Source organism: Ostrea edulis, chromosome 5 (assembly GCF_947568905.1).
Source record: "Ostrea edulis chromosome 5, xbOstEdul1.1, whole genome shotgun sequence".
Classification (NCBI taxonomy): Eukaryota; Metazoa; Mollusca; class Bivalvia; order Ostreida; family Ostreidae; genus Ostrea; species Ostrea edulis.
In genome coordinates, this window is record NC_079168.1 from 85,147,006 (window position 1) to 85,172,432 (window position 25,427).

The window sequence follows — 25,427 nt, forward strand, 5'->3', positions numbered from 1 at the left end:
TTGTTTGTTTTATGACTGTGCATGTATATATACCATTTGTGCTATTATATGTTTTATGCTACATAGTCGGTAAAGAGCTTAAAATTTAGCTCAAGCTACTTGTTTCTTGTAAATAGTTCCGACTTTACTATTAAAGATTACTAAACTTAAATATTTTGCAATACTATATATATATATATATATATATATATATATAATTATTAAAAAAAATAATAAAAATTCATACACAATGACAATGATATAATACCTTGAGCTATACGGTCGTCGAGCTAGCGGATTACATGTTTGCTATTTTTCTTCTTTCAGTTTTCAATTTTATTGTTTTAGTTTGTCTCTCTTTTTTAATGGTGTCCGTGAGATTCTCTCCCCTTTCTATGGCCCACTCCCTTAAGGGCCACCTTTTACTGCACATAGCACACGGTGTCATTATAGATAGATAGATCGATTCATTCATTCCAAATCGGGGCCCTTTCGAGCATAACAAACAACACACATGATTATGAAACTTACAAACAATTATACACAATTTTTTTGTTGTTGTTTTTATTACAATACAATTAAGAACATCGTATTTTGTCACAATGGACACTGGAATAATAAGGAGGGTTGGATACTCAATACTGTTTACAATTTAAACATATATGCAATGTATGCACCGATATACGATATACAAACATACTCAATCGTGCTTTATGTAACGTAATAATAAGGAAAATTGTACCACCGTGTATCATAATGTAAAGTGGGGAGGCAGGGGAGAGAAATCATGATAATAATCCCCGCATTGCAAAAAGATACCACGTAACGATGCAAGGTACCTTAATTATCACAATACACAAGAACTGTTTGGAATTAATATAATGTATGCAAAGTCTGCACAGACAGCAATCTGCCCAGTATTGTTTCATGTATGTAACAATAAATAAAATAACCAAAGTTGTATCACCGTGTATCATGATGCAAGCAGGGTTCAAGGGAAAAAAAAAGGGGGGGGGGTGATGGCAGGGGCGTAGCCAAGGTACTTTTGATGTGGACGCCCGAGTAGGCAGGGGGTTTGGGGGCCGCCTTAAGGCGAAGCCCCCGGAAGCTGGTAAATTCTAGACGATTTCGATGTGTATATTCGACCCTCATGAACGCATTTTTCGTACACTTTTGTTACGCAGCCATATTCGAGGTCTGTTCTGTTTGTGTACGAAAGGCGGACAATCACTTGTAAAATCTCAAAAAATGAGAAAGGATCTGTCCACTATCGTCACGTTGTATGACGAACCCACTACAAACAATTTTAGACCTTTGAAGAGACAAAACAAACACGTATGGTATTGACCTCGAATTTAGACAGACCACGTAATTGACTGATAGTCAAGCTTACATTGATGTTCAAAATACACCTGTAAAGATTAAAAATAACAGAGACTAGATAATTCTTTTCAACTCATTTTCTTGTACATTACCTATGTAATATAAATATAATTGTCATAAATATTGCCCTTCACTACCTTTTGATATTTCTAATCTCTCTCTCTTTTTCCTTTTTTTCATGCAAAAATGATGTGAACGTTTGTGCGTACAAACGTACGCCTGGCTACGCCCCTGCAAAAATACCACGTGACAATGCAAGGCACAAATTATTACAATACATTAAAACCATTTGCAATCAATGTGTATGTATAAATATCAGTGGTGTAATACACTCTCAGACAATGCAGACAAACAATTTGGTAAATTACGAACCTATGCACTATTCAAAACAAGGTTCTGTAGAGAAAAATATTTTTCAGTAATTCGTAATCCTCATGTTTTGCAATGTTTCACAAATTTCAGAATCAGTTCTCACTCTTTGGCTATTGAAACTGGACGTTACACACAAACACATGTAAATGAGAGAATATGTACTGTCTGCAGGTCTGACTGTAGAAGATGAATTCCATTTTATATTTGACTGCATAGCATACCAACACTTAAGAAAACCATTCATAGAGTCCATTAACATTGTGTGCAAGAATTTTATATACCTGTGTAATAGACAAAAATTTATCTGACTTATGAGCAACGAATGTAACAATATTATTGAAAATTTTGCCAATTACATATATAGCTGTTCATTACTAAGAAAAGTTGATTTATCATGAACTTGTAAATTTTTATTTTTCATCTATCTTTTGGATAATCACTCTTTTATGATTTATGTATATGAACTTTGTATTCTTTGTATGCCCTCTGGGCCCAATAATTACTTACTTACTTACACATGTATACACTTTAAAACAGTAATAGTTGATACATTGATATACAACAATTTAAATGGCCTGTCCAACGAGTTCACAAACAGCAGAAAGCACTTCAACATTTTCACAGTTAAGAAAACCCACAATAATTTGCTTGCTTTCATGATCCAAGTTATCATGTTAGTACTTTAAAAATGAATTTTCCCGCCATTTGTCACACGACCGATTCAAAATATAGTACCCTGATTTCATCAAATAATATATGTTTCTGTATATCAAAATTATATTTAATGTGGATAGGTATCTTTCATTCTGTCTTTTTTATGCGATAGATAATGCAGTTTCTTACTTGATTACTTTATCAAATCACTACGCTTACACTTGATCTGGTTCTCCTGCATATCTATAGGAGAACCAGTTTGTGACTTCGCCCATCACTCTATCCAAAGATTGGTATTCTCCGATTTACTCGGTAACAATACATACAGTAACGTGTTTATTTTTTATAACTGACCTAATTGTATGATATTCAACTATCTTTTAGTTTGATTTCTGTGGTTTACGTTTGAGGTTACATGTAAACGCCTATAGCTGATATGTATAATGTAAAAGACGCCATGTTTTCTCTCTCTCCATACAGTAAAAGGCTACACAGTCATATATTTGTGTATAGCTTGTGAGGCGAATTTTGTCGTAATGGCTTTGGCAAGTATAATTCCAAGAATTTTGTACGATTATGCACTAGGCCCTTGTAATATAGTTCAGGAAAATATATGATAGAGAGATGATCCGCTCATTTAAAACAGTGCTGATATCATCTGTCATTATCTTTGTATTAGGCCTAGTACACCTTAAAGAAATCAAAATCATGTATAAAATACAAAAGAGTACGGGGGGGGGGGGGGGGGCTTGAGGGAGGTAGAAAAATCCACTACCATCTCATCTGATGAATCTGCTCCTAAGTATGATATATGTATAGAATCTATTTGGAGTGACTTACACACTGTTAAAGATCTTACTTTAATTAGGCTGATGAACAACTTAGTTATATAGCTAAATTGATAAATTTATAGCTAGTGTTCAACTTACACTTACAATGTTTATATATATATAAATAAAAACAGAATGATCATGAAATCATCTTGATAAAATCAGTGTTAATATTACATTGTAGATGTCTACACAGGTATCTGAATTTTAATCAGTAAATGGATAGAAAAAAGGAAAACAATCTATGTATATACACAGATTGGGTATTTTCCCCCTCTTTTCTTTTTGTATCAAAATTCAGATACCTGTATGTCCATCATGTAGCTATATATAATTTTTTTTTTAATAATTTGACAGATGATATACCAACATGGACAATGTCCCTGGACGAGATTTTCCTTATCTTCACCATGAAGCTAACTTCTGTCCCTCCCCAGACATAGAGGAGAGGCCCACCTCCATCACTTATCCTTATTTATCTAACCACGGCCAGTTTCCCAGCTCACACACAGGTATTTTTATCATGTCTACATATTCAAGAAATGCCTCATTAGGATTAGTCATATGTCAGGCCAAAATAAAATACATTTATGTGTTTACTATTTCACTCCCCCAAAAAATTAGGTATGTATAAGACAGTTTATTTTATTGAAACATTTTAATTTTAAATCTTTGTTTTTGATACACTTTGAATACATGTCTATAATATATACCTTACAATTACTTTTCAAACATTTTCAAAATCAATAGTAGTCAAAATGTAAATCAGAGAAACTTGAATGTGAAAAGGAAAAAATTTCAGTTTGAAAATTGCAGATTTTTATTTTATTTATACTTATTGTCACTAACGTCTTAGAGGTTGGCAGCAAAAAAGTAGGTAGGGTCAGGGAACCAGAAAAACACAGTTTTCTTTTACCTCATCATGTTACTGTATAACTTAGGAAGTGTACGGCACATTAAAAATGCACAATATATGTATTCATCCTAAAAAGCAACACAGGCACTTCTCGATTTCAAACTGTAATTAGATCTGCCTTTTAAAAACAAAAATGATTTTTCTCTGGACTAGATTATTTTTTAACCCTTCACGGCATAACTATCAAGTAAATTGAATGTAATGCCTGAAAGGATCCTGGTTTACTTTTGATTTTATTCATTCATTTATCTAGAAATATCGCAAGGAATGCAGGACTTTTTATCACTAGCTTTTGCAATATTCATTTTCTTTTAATATGATTCCCATGTTTTAGTTTACTAGTTCAGAGCCATCAGACAGGAAACGTTTTTATCTATAGAAACTGTGGGAAGTATACACACAAACGTCAGGATGATCCAGACTAAATTTATTACTGATCTTTGGTATCATTCTAGACTTATTTCCATTCAATTTTAAAATATTTATTGAAAGTTCTCAGAAAAACAAATGTAGGAAAAGCAGGAAAATTTTTAAAAGATATTTGTTACTGAAGTTTTCCAGGTGCTCTTTAAAGCATTTAAAATCAATTCGAACCAGCAGTTTTAGTCACCTAGAGCCTTGAGGGGGGCACTGCTCAGCCTTTATCAAGGTCTGGTGATTCCCTAGATCCTCAGCTAAGATATACAGTGTGAATACAATAAAGCTATTTTTAAAAAAAAAAAGGGTTTTAAAACAAAAAATTAATTGTAATCAGACAATTTCCAGCAAAATATTCATTTGATATGTGTCAATTATGCTGTAATTTGATCTAAATTGACAAATTACGTATTGTTACAGTTTGAATAATGCATGAAGTGGATGTAATTGCTCGATACATTCGCAGAGCAAAAATTGCTCTGTGTAGATTCAAGCAAAATTATGACAACTGATTATTCATATACACAAAATACCTACATTTTAGCAAAAAATTAATATACTGAGTGCTAAAGCAGTCCTTGTGCTTTCATTTTATGGAGAAAATGTGCTTATTCATTCAATCTGAATTTTACTTCCTTTTTAGGATCAAATATGGGGAAGTTGTGTAAAAATATATGTGTAACTTTTTAATTTGTACAATATTCCTTGTATTTTTTTTATTACCAGATTTTCCATATCAGCGATATGATGCCTCTCAAAATCTAGATGCTCTCAGGTCCAACACCAACCACCCACCCCCTCTTATGTTCTCTTTGTCCCAGACATCAGAAGCTGTCAAAGATGGTCAAGCTGTGTCACAGCTCAGTAAACTAGTCCCCAACAATACTGGTGGAATCGACCTGAGTGCCACATCGGTTCAATCTGCACATTTAAAGCATGGAGCTTTAAGTGTGGTAGGAGGAATTCCGCAGAGTTCTCTTACAGACAATCAGAACAAATCTTCCCCCTGCTATGGTTCATACTTTGGAGGCTTTAACAATCATCAGGAAATTCAGCAAGCTACCTTAAACCAGTTGGCAGAAGGTCTTTCCTATCTTCAACATTCAAGGCACTTTGCAGAGGAGGTGTTTTCTCCTCATCAGACAGGAGAAAATCTTTCATACATTGCAGGAAGAGCAGTCCAAAGTCACAACAAAGATGGAGGTGGGCTGGGATCATGTCAGGAGCGATCTAGTGCAATGGCTGTTGATAGCATGGTGTCCAAAAACAAGGTTCAATTTACCTCTTCCTTCAGGGCAAATGAGGAAACTTTCACAAAAGATAGTACTGCCAAAGGATTAGTGGATGAAAGAAAATCAATAGCTGCCAAACTGTCTCAGCTGAGAGGACATAATACTCATATCTCACAACAAAATAAACCCATCCAGGATGCCACAAACAGACAGAAATCTCTGAATAACAGGGTAAAATTCCTCTGGAAAGGGAACATAGCCAGGCCCTATCCTTTACTGATTAACAACCCAAAGCCATTCCTGGATTTTTCTTTGGAGCCAATGTACCAGTATGATGCCACATTGTATTCTGATGATGCCTGTTTTATGGAATCTGGTGTACAGCACTTCTGGCCTTATCATGAATCTAGACGAAGACTTCCTAGACAAGTAAACCAACCAGTGGGGGACCCCAGTGCCTCGTACAATGAAGGAGATGAAGAGGAACTGCCCACCAATCCACTGGATTTCCTGAGGGATTTCGTTTTAAATGAAAAAGGACAGCTAAACAACAGTGATCTTAAAAAACTAAAACAGAAGCTGAATCAGCCATTTGCAATAACGTCACCAAGTTTTAATAAGGCAGCAGCCAGAGCCGTCATGACAACAACTGTGGCAGATAATGCTACTATGGTAACCATATCCATTGCTAATAAGAAACCTGGGCAGTCTACTTTAACCACCACAGGGGAACCTGCTGTCAAAAGTTCAGTCCTGCCTCCCACTCTGAAGAAAGATTCATTTGAAAAGTCAAAAAATTCTCTGAATTTTAGAAACGAGGAGAAAGAAAACCAAAATGAAACCGCTTCACTACAGTTAAAATCCAATCAAAACTCTTATGATGGGAACAAGGACAGATTAGAAATAAACATTCGAATTGATGACTCGCAGTTAGTGCAGCATGGCGATCAAAAACGATGGCAATGTCTCTTATGTGAAAAATCGTACACCACAAAGCACAATCTGGTAACACATATTCTTGATCACAATGGCATTAAACCTCACTTGTGTATGGTGTGTGGAAAATACTTTAAACAGCTGAGTCATTTGAACACACACATGCTTACACATGACAATATCAAGCCTCATGTGTGCACCATCTGTTCTAAAAGCTTTACGCAGGTGTCTCACTTAAAGAGGCATCTGACGGTCCACATGTCAGATGAAAGACCACATCAGTGTGATATTTGCGGCAGGGGATTCACATTTTCTGATGAGCTTCAAGCGCACAAAGAAAAACATGAAAAGGGAGAGGAAAATCGGTGCACAGAGTGCGGAGAAGAATTTAATTCTCAGAAGGCTCTAAAACTGCACATGGGTTACCATGGGAACATCCAGAGTCTTGGTTGTAAATACTGCAACAAGCTTTTTAGGTATCCAAGTCAACTTAAGGACCACCTTTTGACGCATGAGGGAGCAAGGCCTTACATGTGTACTGAATGCGGAATGGACTTCCTCAAAGTAAGTCAAAATGTACAATTTTAGGGAGTCCTCCTTTATTTTGTTTTATGCTACTTTAGTTAATGGTGTTACTTTTTAAGTGAGCTGAACATGCTGAATTTAAGTATATGTAGCAGAATCATTCTACGTAATAATTTTTATGGATTATATACGGGTTAGGCATATTGTGTCATATGGTATGTATTATTCTTGTTCGTGAAGTCTCTGTGTTTGTAAAAAAAAAATTTTGGTAGAATAAAAAAGACAGCAGATGATGAAATGCTTCATTTTACAGGAATTAGTCCCAAAATGGTGGTAAATGTACTCATGGTTTTGTCGTGCAAGAATTAATTTAGGGGAAAAAATATACCTGTTATTTAAAATATCTAAGATTTCACTTGCAATTTCAGGGGGCCAAAACCATGTAATGTTAGTCCATTTTCTGAATTTAGAGTGCAGTAACTGTTTTATTTTGTTTTAGGAGCACCACTTAAAAGCCCATGAATACACACACAGTGGAAAGAAACCATGGGAGTGCCCTCACTGTAGAAGGTGCTTCAACCAGAAGGCCAACATGCAGCGCCACCTGCTGATTCACAATGCTGAGCGGAAATTCAAGTGCGAGACTTGTGGGAAGACTTTTACACAACCACAGACTCTGAAGGCTCACATGATTGTCCATGCTGAGAAAAAGCCATTTAAATGCCAGTTCTGTGGTAAGAACATTTAAAGATGTCCAGGAGTTCCTGCATGCTTTGTGTGTGCATCATTAATTTCTTTTTATCAGATTAGATTTATCCAATCAAATGATATCTTAGTGAAAGGATGATATATATATATATATATATATATATATATATATATATATACATATATATAAAGCACAGAAATAGCAACAAACCCTTAAATGTTATATATGTATATATATATATATATATATATAAAGCACAGAAATAGCAACAAACTCTTAAATGAACATAACTGCCCTAGATGAAGAAATATTTAATATAAAGCACAGAACATTTCACTTTATTTGGATACCCACTTCTGAGTATATATATATATATAAGAAATAAATTTCACTTTTGAAAATACATGAGGGCATGAACTGTGATGTTCTATGCCAGCTTACTCCATGAAAAGGATGCTGGTGTGAAGCGTGGCAGTTCATACCCTCGTGATGTATTTTTCAAAAATGAAATTTATTTTTTATATTTACATGTTTACATATTGATCAAAATTCATACGAACATTATTCACATTCATGAGAAAATGGCTATCTTTTCAATTGATATCAAAGGCAACAATATTGGGAATGTTAATATTCACTGTACATGTAGTTCAGACCTGTATGACGTGTGAATTCTGTTGTACTAGGTAAACAGTTTGGGCGACTCCATAACCTACAAGGCCACATCCACATGCATAACAACTCCAAACCCTTCGTCTGTTTCTGTGGCAGCTCATTCACTCTCCGAGGTAAGTGATACGTTGTCTGAAGGCTCTCCTGAGGCTCAATTGTGCATTTCTGATCAAAGTTTATTGGTCAAATGTGTACAGTAATACACGATTATAACGAACCTCCAGGGCCAGCAAAAACAGTTTGTTATAACAAAACAAGGCCTGAGCCCTGTCTATGTTTACATGTTACGTGACTCAGCTATCAACATGGCACCAAAGTTGAGGGCTTTGGTGAGAAAAAAAAACTTATACAACAAAAATGTGCAGTTCTTTTTTTCTTTGTACATGCACCCTAAATTGATTTATTATTACACAATGTGGAAATATAAAAAATCTTACAAAGTGTATTCTGTGTTCAAATAACTTTGACCTACCTATTTATGAAAAATCTTTATTTCTATGACAAATGATCAAAAATCGAGTCCATGCCCATGGCTAGCCAATAGGGGTGGGGGGATTAAATGTTTTGCAAACTCACCTTCTATTTAGAACACTTAGTTTTTCAGACTTTTTCACCATACTTTGACTTAACTAAGAAGCTGTGATTTGCTGATGTTTGTTTACAAATTTAAAAAGTTTTGTCACAGTTGACTAATTTTCATGAGATTTATGATACTTTTTGCCAGGCGTATAGTGTACTTGAAGGATTTGAATGATTAAAATTTCTCTGAACTTATGAATCTTTCCCTCATATGGACTGCTAGATCTGAAATGATGCACGGCATGAAACTAATAAACATGCTCATGTATTATACATGTTCAACATTGTTCCAAATATATTATTCCTCAGGGCCAGTGTGGGACCACGTACATCCTACTTGGGCAATTTCCATTACGTTCCATTGTGAACAAGATCAGGTTTCTTTAAATTTTTTCACATGCTCCATATAAAAATGTGTTCCATATTATTTTTCAATGGATTAAATTATCAAACAGCGTCCTTATGTTATGGTTGTGTTGTTGCGGACTTTGTCTCAGAGCGAGGCCTCAATAAATACTATGAGAGGGTGAGCATTGTGACCCTTGGACCTCTTGCCTTTTCTGTTTTTGTGGTGTGTGCCCACCCCCCACCCCCTAATACATGTATATGTATCAAAGGTTATATAAATATTAATGTAGTAGCAAATGCAACCTTACTTGAAAAGGAAATTAACCTCTATTTATGAATGGACATTGAAAACACTTTTAGAGTTACTTTTCTTAGACATGGGAATTTCCGTAAAACTTTAGCTATTTTCATTCATGAAGTGCAAAAGTCTTCTCTCTTTCACTGTCAGAACTCCACAAAAGACTGTCAGTTACAGTACATACACTTATTTTAGTGGGATTCAAATTTTAGCAGCTTTGGGCAGTGAAACAAGTGTGTTGATATATGTGTAACAGGAAGGGAAAAAATGCAAAAATACTTGTTATTTTTAATTTTATCAAAATGGCTTACACCCTTACTCTTACCTATGACATCATACATGAGACATTTTGTTGCCATTTCTGGTATTTTGACATTAAGGGTGTTAGAACAAAATGATGAGTGTCTATTCATTCACAATATCCAAACAACACTTCTACTATATCTATTTTGCCCTTGACCCATTTTCATACCTTCTGAAGGGAGAATCAGTGCAACTTTTATCAGCACCAGCAGTATTTTCCCCACAGAATCAGTAAATATCAGAACCCAGAGCACAAACCACAGTAAATATCACAACCCACAGTACAAACCACAGTAAATATCACAAACCACAGTAAATATCACAACCCACAGTAAATATCACAACCCACAGTAGAAACCACAGTAAATATCACAAACCACAGTAAATATCACAACCCACAGTAAATATCACAACCCACAGTACAAAACACAGTAAATATCACAACCCACAGAACAGACCACAGTAAATATCACAAACCACAGTACAAACCACAGTAAATATCACAACCAACAGTAAATATCACAACCCACAGTACAAACCACAGTAAGTATCACAACCCACAGTACAGACCACAGTAAATATCACAACCAACAGTAAAAACCACAGTAAATATCACAACCCACAGTACAGACCACAGTAAATATCACAACCCACAGTACAAACCACAGTAAATATCAAAACCCACAGTACAGACCACAGTAAATATCACAACCCACAGTAAATATCACAACCCACAGTACAAACCACAGTAAATATCACAACCCACAGTACAGACCACAGTAAATATCAAAACCCACAGTACAGACCACAGTAAATATCAAAACCCACAGTACAGACCACAGTAAATATCACAACCCACAGTAAATATCACAACCCACAGTACAGACCACAGTAAATATCACAACCCACAGTACAAACCACAGTAAATATCACAACCCACAGTACAAACCACAGTAAATATCACAACCCACAGTACAAACCACAGTAAATATCACAACCCACAGTACAAACCACAGTAAATATCACAACCCACAGTACAAACCACAGTAAATATCACAACCCACAGTACAGACCACAGTAAATATCAAAACCCACAGTACAGACCACAGTAAATATCAAAACCCACAGTACAAACCACAGTAAATATCACAACCCACAGTAAATATCACAACCCACAGTACAAACCACAGTAAATATCACAACCCACAGTACAAACCACAGTAAATATCACAACCCACAGTACAGACCACAGTAAATATCAAAACCCACAGTACAGACCACAGTAAATATCAAAACCCACAGTACAGACCACAGTAAATATCACAACCCACAGTAAATATCACAACCCACAGTACAAACCACAGTAAATATCACAACCCACAGTACAGACCACAGTAAATATCACAACCCACAGTAAATATCACAACCCACAGTACAAACCACAGTAAATATCACAACCCACAGTACAAACCACAGTAAATATCACAACCCACAGTAAATATCACAACCCACAGTACAAACCACAGTAAATATCACAAACCACAGTACAAACCACAGTAAATATCACAACCCACAGTAAAAACCACAGTAAATATCACAACCCACAGTACAAACCACAGTAAATATCACAACCCACAGTACAGACCACAGTAAATATCACAACCCACAGTACAAACCACAGTAAATATCACAACCCACAGTACAAACCACAGTAAATATCACAACCCACAGTACAAACCACAGTAAATATCACAACCCACAGTACAAACCACAGTAAATATCACAACCCACAGTAAATATCACAACCCACAGTACAGACCACAGTAAATATCACAACCCACAGTAAATATCACAACCCACAGTACAAACCACTGTAAATATCACAACCCACAGTACAAACCACAGTCAATATCACAACCCACAGTACAAACCACAGTAAATATCACAACCCACAGTAAATATCACAACCCACAGTACAGACCACAGTAAATATCACAACCCACAGTACAAACCACAGTAAATATCAGAATCCACAGTAAATATCACAACCCACAGTACAAACCACAGTCAATATCACAACCCACAGTAAATATCACAACTCACAGTACAAACCACAGTAAATATCACAACCCACAGTACAGACCACAGTCAATATCACAACCCACAGTACAAACCACAGTAAATATCACAACCCACAGTACAAACCACAGTAAATATCACAACCCACAGTAAAAACCACAGTAAATATCACAACCCACAGTAAATATCACAACTCACAGTACAAACCACAGTCAATATCACAACCCACAGTAAATATCACAACCCACAGTACAAACCACAGTAAATATCAGAACCCACAGTACAAACCACAGTAAATATCACAACCCACAGTACAGACCACAGTCAATATCACAACCCACAGTACAAACCACAGTAAATATCACAACCCACAGTAAAAACCACAGTAAATATCACAACCCACAGTACAAACCACAGTAAATATCACAACCCACAGTAAATATCACAACTCACAGTACAAACCACAGTAAATATCACAACCCACAGTACAGACCACAGTAAATATCACAACCCACAGTACAAACCACAGTAAATATCACAACCCACAGTAAAAACCACAGTAAATATCACAACCCACAGTACAAACCACAGTAAATATCACAACCCACAGTACAGACCACAGTAAATATCAAAACCCACAGTACAAACCACAGTAAATATCACAACCCACAGTACAAACCACAGTAAATATCACAACCCACAGTACAAACCATAGTAAATATCACAACCCACAGTACAAACCACAGTAAATATCAGAACCCACAGTACAAACCATAGTAAATATCACAACCCACAGTACAAACTACAGTAAATATCAGAACCCACAGTACAAACCACAGTAAATATCACAACCCACAGTACAAACCACAGTGAATATCACAACCCACAGTACAAACCACAGTAAATATCATAACCCACAGTACAAACCACAGTCAATATCACAACCCACAGTACAAACCACAGTGAATATCACAACCCACAGTACAAACCACAGTACAAACCACAGTAAATATCAGAATTCACAGTACAAACCACAGTAAATATCAGAACCCACAGTACAGACCACAGAAAATATCAGCATTTCTCAGTACCAGCAGAAATTATCAGAACCAACAGTGAAAATATTATTATCAGAACTTAATAATACTAGCAGTGCAATATCATTAATTATTATATAGCTAATAAATAGTCTAATATAAAATCTGCGTAAAATCTAGAGAATGTTAGCGTTCAATATCCTGAGGATTTATTGAACGCTAGCTTTGCATTGCATAAATTGTATGCGCCCGAAACATTCCGAGTATGAGCGTTCAATATTGACGTTACCGTAACGACGTAAACAAGCCAAAATGGCAGACGACGGTCCTCCGAATCTGACAGAGCCGGTATTTGATATTTACCTAAGCAAAATGTTTTACTGTACATAAATTATGATGCCCCCATTTACAAAATCAGTTTGCTTCATGCATTAATGACGGGTTAAATATTGAACAGTTAAGAGATGCATGCTGTTATTGCACACTGCCAATGTTGATGAATTCTCGTCTATTTTGGAGTAGTTTGAATGAAAAGGGATATAATGTAACAACTAAATACTTTAGCTATATAATAAAAGGGTTATTGAACTTATATAGGTGAATATTGGCACTCGCAAGCTCATGCATTTTGACAGCCAACTCGTGCCAATATTCACCAATATAAGTTCAATAACCCTATATTATCAGAACTTATTAGTACTAACAGTGTGATATCAGTAATTATCAGAACTTATCATTACTAGCAGTGCAATATCAGTAATTATCAGAACTTAGTAGTACTAGCAGTGCAATATCATTATTATCAGAACTTATTAGTACTAACAGTGTGATATCAGTAATTATCAGAACTTAGTAATACTAGCAGTGCGATATCAGTAATTATCAGAACTTAATAATACTAGCAGTGCGATATCAGTAATTATCAGAACTTAGTAGTACTAGCAGTGTGATATCAGTAATTATCAGAACTTAGTAGTACTAACAGTGTGATATCAGTAATTATCAGAACTTAGTAGTACTAACAGTGTGATATCAGTAATTATTAGAACTTATCAATACTAACAGTGTGATATCAGTAATTATCAGAACTTAGTAGTACTAGCAGTGCGATATCAGTAATTATCAGAACTTAGTAGTACTAGCAGTGTGATATCAGTAATTATCAGAACTTATCAGTACAAGCAGTGCAATATCAGTGATTATCACCAAGTAACAGCAACAAATAATACTCTCAGTTCTTTTTCCTTTTAGTAGTAACAATAGGGGGTTAATTTCCTTCCTTTCTAGAACCTCAAGACTGCAGATGATTTAGTCAATATAGAAGTCTCCTCTGTGAAGTGTAGATAGAAATGTTCTTCATTTCACGACCTTGGAGCTAAAGTGAATACAAGCCTGGGGTTCCTAATTTTGATTACTCAAATAAAAGAAAACTCAAACTCAAGTTGGAGATTTTTTCAAGAAATCCAAGTCCAAGTAGAATTTTAAGATTTACAATCTCAGAGTACAGCAAGTCTGTCGTTCCACTGCTAGAGCTAGCTGATGAATGGGTCTTATTATTTGTCTGATCGTGAGTCTGTCGTTCCACTACTTATTGTATGTCTGATCGTGAGTCTGTCGTTTGACTACTTATTGTTTGTCTGATCGTGAGTCTGTCGTTCCACTACTAGAGCTAGCTGATGAATGGGTCTTATTGTTTGTCTGATCGTGAGTCTGTCGTTTGACTACTTATTGTTTGTCTGATCGTGAGTCTGTCATTCCACTACTTATTGTTTGTCTGATCGTGAGTCTGTCGTTCCACTACTAGAGCTAGCTGATGAATGGGTCTTATTGTTTGTCTGATCGTGAGTCTGTCGTTTGACTACTTATTGTTTGTCTGATCGTGAGTCTGTCGTTCCACTACTAGAGCTAGCTGATGAATGGGTCTTATTGTTTGTCTGATCGTGAGTCTGTCGTTTGACTACTTATTGTTTGTCTGATCGTGAGTCTGTCGTTCCACTACTAGAGCTAGCTGATGAATGGGTCTTATTGTTTGTCTGATCGTGAGTCTGTCGTTTGACTACTTATTGTTTGTCTGATCGTGAGTCTGTCATTCCACTACTTATTGTATGTCTGATCGTGAGTCTGTCGTTTGACTACTTATTGTTTGTCTGATCGTGAGTCTGTCATTCCACTACTTATTGTATGTCTGATCGTGAGTCTGTCGTTTGACTACTTATTGTTTGTCTGATCGTGAGTCTGTCATTCCACTACTTATTGTATGTCTGATCGTGAGTCTGTCGTTTGACTACTTATTGTTTGTCTGATCGTGAGTCTGTCGTTCCACTACTAGAGCTAGCTGATGAATGGGTCTTATTGTTTGTCTGATCGTGAGTCTGTCGTTTGACTACTTATTGTTTGTCTGATCGTGAGTCTGTCATTCCACTACTTATTGTATGTCTGATCGTGAGTCTGTCGTTTGACTACTTATTGTTTGTCTGATCGTGAGTCTGTCATTCCACTACTTATTGTATTTCTGATCGTGAGTCTGTCGTTTGACTACTTATTGTTTGTCTGATCGTGAGTCTGTCGTTCCACTACTAGAGCTAGCTGATGAATGGGTCTTATTGTTTGTCTGATCGTGAGTCTGTCGTTTGACTACTTATTGTTTGTCTGATCGTGAGTCTGTCATTCCACTACTTATTGTATGTCTGATCGTGAGTCTGTCGTTTGACTACTTATTGTTTGTCTGATCGTGAGTCTGTCGTTCCACTACTAGAACTAGCTGATGAAGGGGTCTTATTGTATGTCTGATCGTAAAGTTTTAGCAACTTTCCATACACTGCATCGTCACAAACCATGGGTTATTGTTTCATTTCTATTTCACAAACCGGTTTGTGAAATACATGTAGAAATGAAACAATAACCCGTGGTTTGTGAAGTACATGTAGAAATGAAACAATAACCCGTGGTTTGTGAAATACATGTAGAAATGAAACAATAACCCGTGGTTTGTGAAGTACATATAGAAATGAAACAATAACCCGTGGTTTGTGAAGTACATATGGAAATGAAACAATAATCCGTGGTTTGTGAAATACATGTAGAAATGAAACAATAACCCGTGGTTTGTGACGATGCATACACTGCTACTTCCACTTCAATATCCTTTGACATTTTTCTGTATAAACAGATACATAGATACCTACACTCGCACACACTCTCGCAGATGCACTCGCACACACTCTCGCAGACACACTCGCACACACTCTCGCAGACACACTCTCGCAGACACTCTCGCACACACTCTCGCAGACACACTGGCACACACTCTCGCAGACACACTCGCACACACTCTCGCAGACACACTCGCACACACTCTCGCAGACACACTCACACACACTCTCGCAGACACACTCGCACACACTCTAGCAGACACACTCGCACACACTCTCGAAGACACACTCGCACACACTCTCGCAGACAAACTGGTACATGTACATGATTGGAGTATATTGTTTTCACAGACACTATGAATTTTTTGCACTCATGATTCATGAAATCAGTTCTAGTAGGTTTCCATCAGCCCTTCAATTTTACAAGTAAACAATTGTGTAATCCTTATAAACAATAAAGATACACGATGCACAATTTACAAATGACATCATTTATGACATATTTTTGTTGTTGTTGATGTTATGTAAATAAGATTAACAATTTTCTACACCAATATGTCTCCATCTGTCACTATTCTCATTTTAAACATTTGAAAAGTTCAACTTAAAGCCAGGTGTGAGTTTTGTAGTTTTGTCACAGATTATTATGTAAATTTTAAGTAAGAAAATGACAAATGACCAATGGTTGGACAGTGGCATACCTGCATATATTTCATCATATTTTATTTCCTTTGAGTCACCAAGGTTTAAAACACAGGTACAGATGCATAGTAATAGTAGAAGTGAATTTAGCCATTTTTATCAATAAAAGTCATCCAAGACCTATATCGTATAAACCATTTTCTCTCTCTTCATTTTGTGTGCTCATAATTATACCGATATGCTTCAAATTCATGGATTTTTTGGAGTACCTAACCATGATTTTTAGTGCCAATGGTTGCATTTGTATGTATTGAAGGAAAAATGGTTTACATATGTAAAGAAACTATATATAACCATACTTTATTGGTAATGCAATATGGAATATGAAAACAAAAAGAATGTGAACTTTTCATTATGTACAATGTGGTTATATACTCGCAGAAATCTAGTTGACACTGTTCATGCAATACAAAGTTTTTGAAATTGTTTTCAATTTTACAGGAAATCTTAATCGACATAAAAAAGTTAAACATGGATTAAATGAAAGCACAGAAAACTTGGAGGAGCAGGCAGTAAGTTTTCTGAATGAACTCAGTGATCGGTCGAGGCCAGAGTCCGAGAGCAAAGGAAAAGGAAAGAATGACAGTCTCTCAGAGACAATGAACTCCGACAGTGACGATGAAAAAGATTCAGATCAGAGTAACTCCAGGTCACTAAGGAAAGCCCGAAAATCAATACCCCGCAAGTATACATACAAACGTAGATCACACCCAGATGACACCAAAGGTAATCATTCAGAGGAGGGAGAAGAGGAGGAGGAAGGCTCGGAAATGTTTGAGGATGAGGAGATTAACACTGAAGAAAAAAAGCATCTCCGATCCACAAAGAGGAAGCGATACGAGCCGGAGCGAGTGTATGTCTCGGAGGACGAGGGCAAAGAAGCAGGGGATGATGATTACGATCCGAGTAGTGATTCATCTGACAAGACTAATAAAAGGAGGCGAGTGTGACAGCAGATCAGTAGGTACACAAGTACGTGGTGTACTCAGTCATTCTGAAATCTTGTGTTGGTTGCACACAATACTGGAAAAAATATGAAAGTCTTTAATGGTTTCATATAATTTGCATGCTGTATTAATAGTTTTCCAAAGAATGTTGAGGAGATTTAAGTTGTAGAATGGTGTTTCTGCTTTGTTCTCTGAAGAATTGTGATCAGCTAACTTGTGATGACTTATCTAATTGACAGAAATAAGGAAATCTTGCTGTGTAATAGTATTCTGATGCCTATCGGTACAGTTTGTTCATCAGTACAATAAAACGAACAAACGTGCCCTTGAGACTGTACAGAAGAGACTCATTGCTAGGATCTGTCTACCGTGCTGTAATGTTTAATTGCATTTTGATTATTTTCTTGGGATTTATTCATTGCTATTTCAATACACTTCCATTCGTTTGTTGAAAAATTGAAAAATACAAATTGAAGTTGAGATTTATATTTGTTTCCTTAATCAAAAGTATGATGTGAATTTTGACGTGCAAAAAATTACAGACTGTTAATAAATCTTTCCATGGCAAAAGTTTATGAAGTCAGTTGTAAGAATCTCGAGTCGAGTTGCTTGATTCTCAAAGTTGTGTTGTCCAATTCTTTATATGTAAGTTCGGGCTGTTCGATTCTCTTAAGTTGTCACCAATCATTTGATGCACTAATTATAAAATCATGATAACTCTTCTAATATGCACATGAATAAATGTTATTTGGTTACCAAACTCATGTTCACAAAATTTATTTGCCACTGAGCCAATCAATCTTGCACAGCAAAAAAAAGTTCATCAGTTGTTTTACTGTTAGTTTAAATAATGAGGTGTGGTTTTGTTGTCATTAGGGGGATATGACGTATGCCAGTATTGCGGGGAAGTTAAATGATGCCCATAATTACATTAACATCTACTGAATTGACTGTAGAACCCGATTTAGTTCTATATGTAGGTATTTATAACTGTCTTGCCTAAAGGGAATGAAATAATAAAGTCAGATAGTCGCATGATTTTTTTTAGCTCACCTGAGCTGAAAGCTCAAGTGAACTTTTCTGATTGCCTGTTGTCCGTCATCTGTCTTCAACCAATACTGTTCAGATGTGCTCAAGAGAGTTCTTGATTTCGAGCAGACCACAGTCCGTCTGTAAACTTTTTACATTTTCGACTTCTTCTCCAGAACCACTGGGCCAATTATAACCAAACTTGGCCAAAAGCATCCTTGGGTGAAGGGCTTTCAAGTTTGTTCAAATGAACCATGCCCCCTTCAAAGGAGAGATAGTCACAAAAATGCAAAAATAGGGTGGTTTCATTTAAAAATATTCTCAACAACCACTGGGCCAGAAGAGCTGAAATTTACATGAAAGCTTCCTGACATAGTGCAGATTCAAGTTTGTGAAACTCATGACCCCTGGGGTTAGGATGGGGCCACAATAGGGGATCAAAGTTTTACATAACTAATAAATAGAAAAAAAATCTTTTAAAAACTTTCTCCTTAAGAACCATTAGGCTAAAGAAGTTTACATTTGCACAAAAGCTTCCTGACATAGTGCAGATTGAAGTTTGTAAAAATCATGGTCCCCGGGGGTAAGATGGGGCCACAGTAGGCGATCAAAATTTTGCATACAAATATATAGGGAAAATCTTAAAAATCACTGGCCAGGGAAGTTTACATTTCCATGAAAGCCTCATGACATAGTGCAGATTCAATTTTGTAAAACTCATGGCCCCTGGGAGTTAGGGATCAAAGTTTTACATGCGAATAGGAAATATCTTTAAATATGAGCTCAGGTGAGTGATGTGGCCCATGGGCCTCTTGTTTGCTTTGCGAAAAGTCTAAAGTTTGGTTTGGGTTCATGTGATCATTCCTTTAAAAATATGTAAGAAAATTTATAGATGAAGAAAAATGCACTCGTTGTTTTCGATGTCTGGCAGTCAACACATGACCTGCCAGGATCATGGTTTGACAAAGTGCCAAGCTTTAAGCATCATTGACATATAAACTCTAAACTATAGAACAGAATTAAAAAGGGAAAAACTATCAAATGTAAATATATATGTCTATATCATTCTTTAAAAACTATTCCTTCTAATTTTTTAAATACCAGATTACGTCTACGGATGGTTATACATATCAACTTCCCATATTTATATAGCAATATTCCTTTATAACCTGTATAGTGTTTAACTGATTCGATATGCAAGAGCTTGTTCTGCGTATGATCAGTTTTTTTCAAACCGAGGCATGCTACTGACAAACATGGTGTTACAGGGGTTTTGACTACGGATTACTCTGTTTACCTGATCAAGATATGGGGCTCATGGGGGATGTGACCGGTCGACAGGGGATGCTTACTCCTATACACCTGTTCCCACTTCTGGTATATCCAGGGGTTCAGGTCTACCCAACTCTCTATTCTGTATTCCTTAAAGGAGTTATGAGATTGATAACTTCGTTAAGGTGAATTAATAAATCGTGGCCACGAATAAACAAGTTGTAACCACAATTAAATTAACCGAGGTGAGTCTTGAAACGAGTGAAGAACTCTGCACTGATGTAATTATATATGTACTTTCTAGTTTTTCACAATTTTCGTTTTCCCCCCTCTTTTTTCTTTCTTTCTTTTGTAGCTGTTATCTTTGACACAAAAAGAATAAGATAATCAATTTTAGAAACAAAAAATGATCATCATGATTAAATCTTCACAATTGTTAAATTTTCTTTTTTCCAACGTTGAAGTTATTGCCCTAAAAGGTAATTTTGACCGATTTTTGTAGATATTAAATGTAGAATAATTGTTACTTTCGTTTTGGATACTAAATATGTGACTTGGATATCTTGGCGAGCCCGTCAAGGATGAACACCTGTTTCTCGACAATTTACATCACAAACACCTGAAGTGTGGTTAGCGTGTACACAAATAGATCTTACATACACCCCCTCCCCCTCCTCAATGAAAAAAAAAAAATACAGAACCACTGATTTATCCAAAAATGTGAATTTCCCCACTAATCACCTTCAAAAGTCGTTTTCAATAGCCAGTTTCTACTTTCTGTAAGCTTTTGAGATGACAACTTGTAAGATAATTAAGTCTATTTAAGATATATTTACACTCTCTCTCTCTCTCTCTCTCTCTCTCTCTCTCTCTCTCTCTCTCTCTCTCTCTCTCTCTCTCTCATGTAAAACTTATACGGTACCAATTTTGATGCACCAGATGCACATTTCGACAAATAATGTCTCTTGAACAGTGATGCCCTAGCCGAAATTTTGGAAATCCGAAATAATAAACTTGTAAGAGCTAAAAGGAAAAACAGAGTGTCAAAGACTGAAGCCAAATTCGTCTAAGGATCAGAGCTATATATGAGGGAGATAATCCTTAATTTTGAAAGGAATTTCTCAATCTTATCCCAGCAATTAAATATACATCCGTATGCCCCATCACTAACACTTCATGAAAATATATAAGATATGTACTCACCATCTTGTGTTTGGGATTCGGTCACAAAGCGACATATCCAGCAATCTATCATTTGAAACAAATTAAAAACACACAGGGCCAGTTTTGTATTTCTCTATCAGCATATCTGGTCCGTTTTTGTTGGTCACCCAAATAGTCTGTTATCAAGATCATTTTCAGAAATGATATTTAGGAAACGCATGGAAGTATTTTCTATCATGCCCGAAAATGTCCAAAAGAATAGTTTTAGTAAGTTCTTAACTTAAATCCATTTGAAAAGACATGGCAGGCACTCTTAATGAAACATGACTGAAGATGTTTTTTGAATATGTACAAAAATCCTAATGATACTTGAAAACTACTCACTGTGGACCTTCAACTGGCTATTGAATACAAGTAACTGCCATTGAGGGCACAAATTATCAAACCCAACCAATACAAAATTACACCCGTCAAGATAAATTCTGATGATCTTGGTTAAAGGATAAAAAATACTGAAGGGTTTTAATAAGTCAAATAGAGATCATAAAGAGTTTTCATTTTTCGTGTGAAACATGTACTAAGCATGTTGTTAAACTTTTCTCTCGTCACTCAATTTTGTCCCTCGCTTCGCTCGGCACCAAATCTCTTGGTACTCGAGAAAATTTTACCAACGCTCGGCATGCACGGGTCTTTTGGATATGACCTTAAAACAGAGGTTCTGTGTCGCGTTGCAGGCGGGCGTTGGCACTTTTTAAAAACTCTCACTACTGCGGCCGTGAGCACTAAACATAGGTCTAAACCTACAACTGGTAACGTTCTGAATAGGGGTGAAAAATTCTCAACAGGACGTAAACCAAACAAACAAAGATCACAATTCTAACATAAGGAATAATATTTATCAACTTTGAATTGTATGTTCGTCAAAAGTTACACTAGGAGCCAACTTATTTAGCATCTCAGATTGAATTCTTGTCTAGGAAGCTAAAATTTAGGGAAGATTCTAGTTGCTGTTACAAATGCATGAAATTGTACGTCATCATTTACAGGAAATGAACAAACTGACCTTTACTGTCCCTTTAAATAATTAATTATGACAATATAATTCTTGCAATTGAAAATAAAACCGTTGTATTTGTTCGTGTAACGTGACAAATATAAACCTTTGGTTGACTGCGTATCGTCAATGTGTGCTTTCCTGTTTTGCTGAAATCATACTTATTTTAAAAATGTAATATGGAATATTGATGAAAAATATTACGTTTTGAATAGGACTTATCCTGAAAACTTTGCAGAGAATTTCCGATGAAAATTAAAAATGGGGGCCGCTTTTGACCCTTAGAATCCCTACCTACTCTGAATCAAATCCAAAGTGACACAGTAGCGTTTTGTGTACTATAATAATCACATGTATAGATAGGACCGAGAACGAAATTCCTTAATGGATGTAACAAATATACATGTATGTCAACATCATTTGTTCTGAACATATACAACAACAGTTACGATGGCAAAACTTTGCAAACTTATCAAATGTTTAATGCAATCCTTCCGTATTTGCAAGATAGTTTGAAAATACCTGTTCTGTCCTATCAATTCTGAAAAAGACCTTCAAACATGGGATTTCATGCAATAGTTATGCAATAAGTGTGGATTCATAATGTCTTTATCTTTCAAACTTAAAGTAATTCCCCAGGGTTTAGTGAATAAACAAAGTTAAAACCTGAAGCATCTTATTTGATAACAATATAGATGATTGAAATTAATATGAAATAATCTCATTTAATTGAGTGAATAGCATTATACAATAGAACTCAACTTGGTACAAGCTAACTTATATTAAGTTAGCATCAGGAGGAGTTAACTAGTATTGCAACTTCCTCTTCCTCTTTACATCCCACTCAAGTGGAAGCAATAATAGCACGTTACAGCAGCATTAACAATCAAGGCCAATCCAATGCCACCAAAGATATGGGGGAGTGGTTTCTCCAGCCCGGGACAGAGGGCGGAAAAAGTCTCGCCATAACACCAGGCAGTAAAAGCTTGGAGTTGAACAAGATATAACCACCCCACCCCCCACCCCACCCTTCCAGGCCCAGGAATCATCAGAGAGAATGCCGGAGAGTGAGGCTGCACCAGATTTGGGGGAGTTTGGGCCTGTCAACTTTGGTAATATTGATAACTCTGATTTTTCTCTTAGATTTAAATCTTTCTGATTTCACTCCTGTACCAGAAATTAGCTATTTTGATAATGTAGGTCAACACATCCCTTTGAAACTGAAGCAATAAATTTGGGATGGTCAATTTATTGATTTAGGTTTGCTGTTGAAATCAGCAAAAGAAATTAACAGTAGTTTGGGGGGTCAAGGCGAAATTAAAATCAGGGATGGAAAATTCTGTATTGTCAGGTCTAATGTTGGATCATATCTGACAATTGAAAAATAGAATAATGCCTTCATGATTTACATGAGTGTTATATTGGAAAAATGCAGAGCTCGGGCCCAGGAGTTTTTGAAATACATGCGAGACATCAGATTAGCTGCCACTAGATCCCAAGGCTGGTACACATATGATGAACAATACCGTCTCCGCAAAGCTAGCAATCCTGAATCCTCCTGGGGCATTATCAGTCAGGAATTTTGGCTATTAATATGACCAGTCAAAGTGCATTCGAAAGTCAAACTCATTTCAGTAATACTAAAGAATTTTCAGATGAGAGCAGCACTTCTGCTGTTACCCAATATTGCTATCATTTCAATCAGGGTAAAAAGTGTAATTTCTTCCCCAAATACAGGTTCAAGCTCAGATGCGGAGGAAACCATCCAACCAACAACTGTTTTTCCAACGGGTAACATCAGAACTGAAAGCTGACCTCTAAGTCTGGCTCACCTTCCTTCAATCATTTAATGGTATATCAGTCATTACAAAGAGCATATGGGTCAATAATGACACTCTTAAACTTTACACTGACAGTCAGCTGTATAAATTGGGCAATACCCCCATAAAATTAGACCGAGTCATTTACTACTTACAAAATTATTCAGATAATCAGTTTTTAAGGGAAGGTTTTCAACATGGCTTTGAATTACAATATTCTGGTGCTAGATCACCCAGGTTTTCAAAGAATCTTAACAAGTTTAGGCAGACAATATTCAGTTGCAGAGCTAAAGATTTGTAAAGAGGTTACATTGGGGACAGTTGCGGATCCCTTTATAGAACCACCTTTTCCAACTTTGCAAGTTCCTCCATTAGGCCTTGTCCCCAAGAACGATGGCCACTACCGCCTTATTCACCATTTATCATATCCAGAAACTGCTTCAATAAATCATTTTATCGACCCAGAACAGAGTTCTGTAACCTATCCAACTATAGATGATGCTGCTGACATTATTGCCAAATTAGGGGGGGGGGGCTTATCTTGCCAAGTCAGCAAGTCAGATATCAAATCAGCCTTTAGGTTGCTACCTGTTAATAGCACGGATTTCGATTTGTTAGGTTTTTGCTTTAATGATGCCTTCTATTATGACAAGATGCCTCCATTTGGGTGTAAGATAAGTTGTGCAATTTGGGACAGATTTGCTTGCTTTCTGCATTGGTTGATACAGAATCATTCACAAAATTCCTCCATTCAGCATTATCTGGATGACTTCCTTTTCTGCGGAAGAAAGTATTCCATAAGCAAAAATACCTTGAACCTCTTTCTTTCCCTGTGCAGTGATCTGGGGGTTCCTATTGCAAGTGACAAAACAGTATATCCAACCCAAGTTCTTACTTTCTTGGGCATCGAATTTGATAAGGTGGAAATTACCATGAAATTACCATTGGAAAAAATTTGATGAAACCAAACGCAAAATTCTTGATATTATGACATTAGAAAAGGTAATACTTCAGCAAC

General features: G+C 36.2%; 1 protein-coding gene across 1 annotated transcript; it reads left to right on the top strand.

The window, feature by feature from the left end:
* The first annotated feature begins 2,616 nt into the window (after positions 1–2,616).
* LOC125651767 (uncharacterized) lies at positions 2,617–18,830 on the top strand. The gene is made up of 6 exons (XM_048880521.2): positions 2,617–2,700; positions 3,576–3,730; positions 5,278–7,283; positions 7,744–7,978; positions 8,640–8,741; positions 17,565–18,830. Exons 2-6 carry the CDS (start codon positions 3,589–3,591, stop codon positions 18,071–18,073), a joined length of 2,994 nt encoding a protein of 997 aa, XP_048736478.1. The 5' UTR covers positions 2,617–2,700; positions 3,576–3,588; the 3' UTR covers positions 18,074–18,830.
* The last annotated feature ends 6,597 nt before the right edge of the window (positions 18,831–25,427 follow it).

What these genes read in the sequence shown, in the direction of transcription:
- LOC125651767 (XM_048880521.2), top strand. Translation starts at nt 3,589, where the DNA reads ATGGACAATGTCCCTGGACGAGATTTTCCTTATCTTCACCATGAAGCT. An exon ending in ATTTAAATGCCAGTTCTGTG is followed by an intron (nt 7,979 to 8,639) that starts GTAAGAACATTT and finishes CTGTTGTACTAG; the next exon opens with GTAAACAGTTTGGGCGACTC. An exon ending in CAGCTCATTCACTCTCCGAG is followed by an intron (nt 8,742 to 17,564) that starts GTAAGTGATACG and finishes TCAATTTTACAG; the next exon opens with GAAATCTTAATCGACATAAA.